Source organism: Malurus melanocephalus, unplaced genomic scaffold (assembly GCF_030028575.1).
Source record: "Malurus melanocephalus ecotype Western Australia unplaced genomic scaffold, MMel_1.1 scaffold_94, whole genome shotgun sequence".
Taxonomy (NCBI): Eukaryota; Metazoa; Chordata; class Aves; order Passeriformes; family Maluridae; genus Malurus; species Malurus melanocephalus.
In genome coordinates, this window is record NW_026623326.1 from 2,295,253 (window position 1) to 2,296,691 (window position 1,439).

General features: G+C 55.8%; 1 protein-coding gene across 1 annotated transcript in view; it reads right to left on the minus strand.

Annotated features, from left to right (window-relative positions):
* MUC13 (mucin 13, cell surface associated) overlaps positions 1 to 1,439 on the minus strand; it is a 20,758-nt gene that overhangs the window by 13,395 nt on the left and 5,924 nt on the right. Inside the window, exon 5 of the mRNA XM_057368532.1 lies at positions 697 to 759. Within this exon, the coding sequence (XP_057224515.1) occupies positions 697 to 759 (63 nt within the window). The remainder of the gene's footprint in view (positions 1 to 696; positions 760 to 1,439) is intronic.

A 1,439-nucleotide genomic window follows, 5' to 3' on the forward strand; every position in this document is an offset into this window, starting at 1 on the left:
CCACTGCAGCCTTCTGCCCGAGGTCATTGGGGTGAGAGGAGGCACAGGGCCTTTTGTAGTGCTGGGCAATCATGATGGGGCATGTGGGTGCTGGCAGCAGGGATGTGCTCCTGCAAGCCCACCATGGAGGGAGAGCTGAGGGCTGGGGCAGGCTGACCCTGCTCAGGGTGATCCCAGCAGCAGCTTTGACTCTCCAGGATGGGGCTCTCCTGCACTAAGCTCGGACAGGCAGCTTTGGCCAGGTATGAAGGACAACAGGGAGGGTTTGCTCTGTTRTCCCCGGCCATAGCTCCTGGCCCCAGCCCCACGCTGGGGTATGCCCCAGCTTCCCCCCTGCACATGCTCAAAAARCCTCAAGCAAAACTCCATGCTAGGCCAGTTCACAGGATTGTCCAGGGCTACCCTTCACATGGATCCTCTTATATCCAGGCCTGGTGTGGGAGGAAAATGCACTAAGCAGCTTCGTCCAGTATTCCCCAACACATTCCCCATACAACAAAGACCAGCAGGGAAAGAGAGAAGTGTGGAAGTTATTCACAGCCACCACTGTGGGCACCTCAGTCTCCACTGGGAGAAGAACTCAAGGAMACCTGGCAGGGGAACTTGTCGCTGCTTGGGGTCTGCAGACCTCCCTGGCATTTGGTTACTCAAACGTGTAAGCAGAAGGGGAAGCCTGAGGGGGGCTCTGCTCCTTACCTGGAGATGTTGCATTTGTCACCACAGCTGTGCTGGGAGATGTTGTAGGTGCAGTACTGGATTCTGATGAAGGGAAAAGAAGAGACATGGGAGCATTGCGAGCATTGTCTGTTCAAAAAGCCTTTGGGAATTCCATATGTGTCGGGCAACCACTGAGAAGGGAAATGCTGGTAGACCCTTGTGAGGCTGAGTGGCCAAAGCCCTGAGCACCCTTGCCCAGTGCCTGGACTCTCCCTGGATGAGATGCCTCTGTCATCTGACATGGCCATGACCCCCTGGCCTCCAAAGTCCAGGGCTTGAGCACATGGACCACACACACACTGCAGAGTCCCCAGCTTCTCTCTGCTCTGTGGCCACAGCTGTCACGTCCAGCTGGAACCAGCCTGTGGCATAACACCCTGCATGATCTGGTCACAGGATTTCCTTGGGCATTTCCATGGGGATTCCCTTCTATGCAGGCCTGATGCAGGAGGTAAAGGCACTGAGCACAAACACAGCAGCCTCCTGCACTGTTGCCCAACATATTGTCTATAAAACAAAGACCAGCAGGGAAAAGAGGGAAGAGCGGAAATTATGCAGGGCCATGAGCTGGGCACCTCTGTCTCCCATGGGAGAAGAACTCAGGGAAACTGGGGCAGGGGAACTGGGCCCTGCTTGGGGTCTGCAGAGCTCCCTGGCATTTGGTTAATTCAATCTCTAGCCAAAAGGGGAGGCCTGAGGGAGGCTCTGCTCCTTACCTGTAG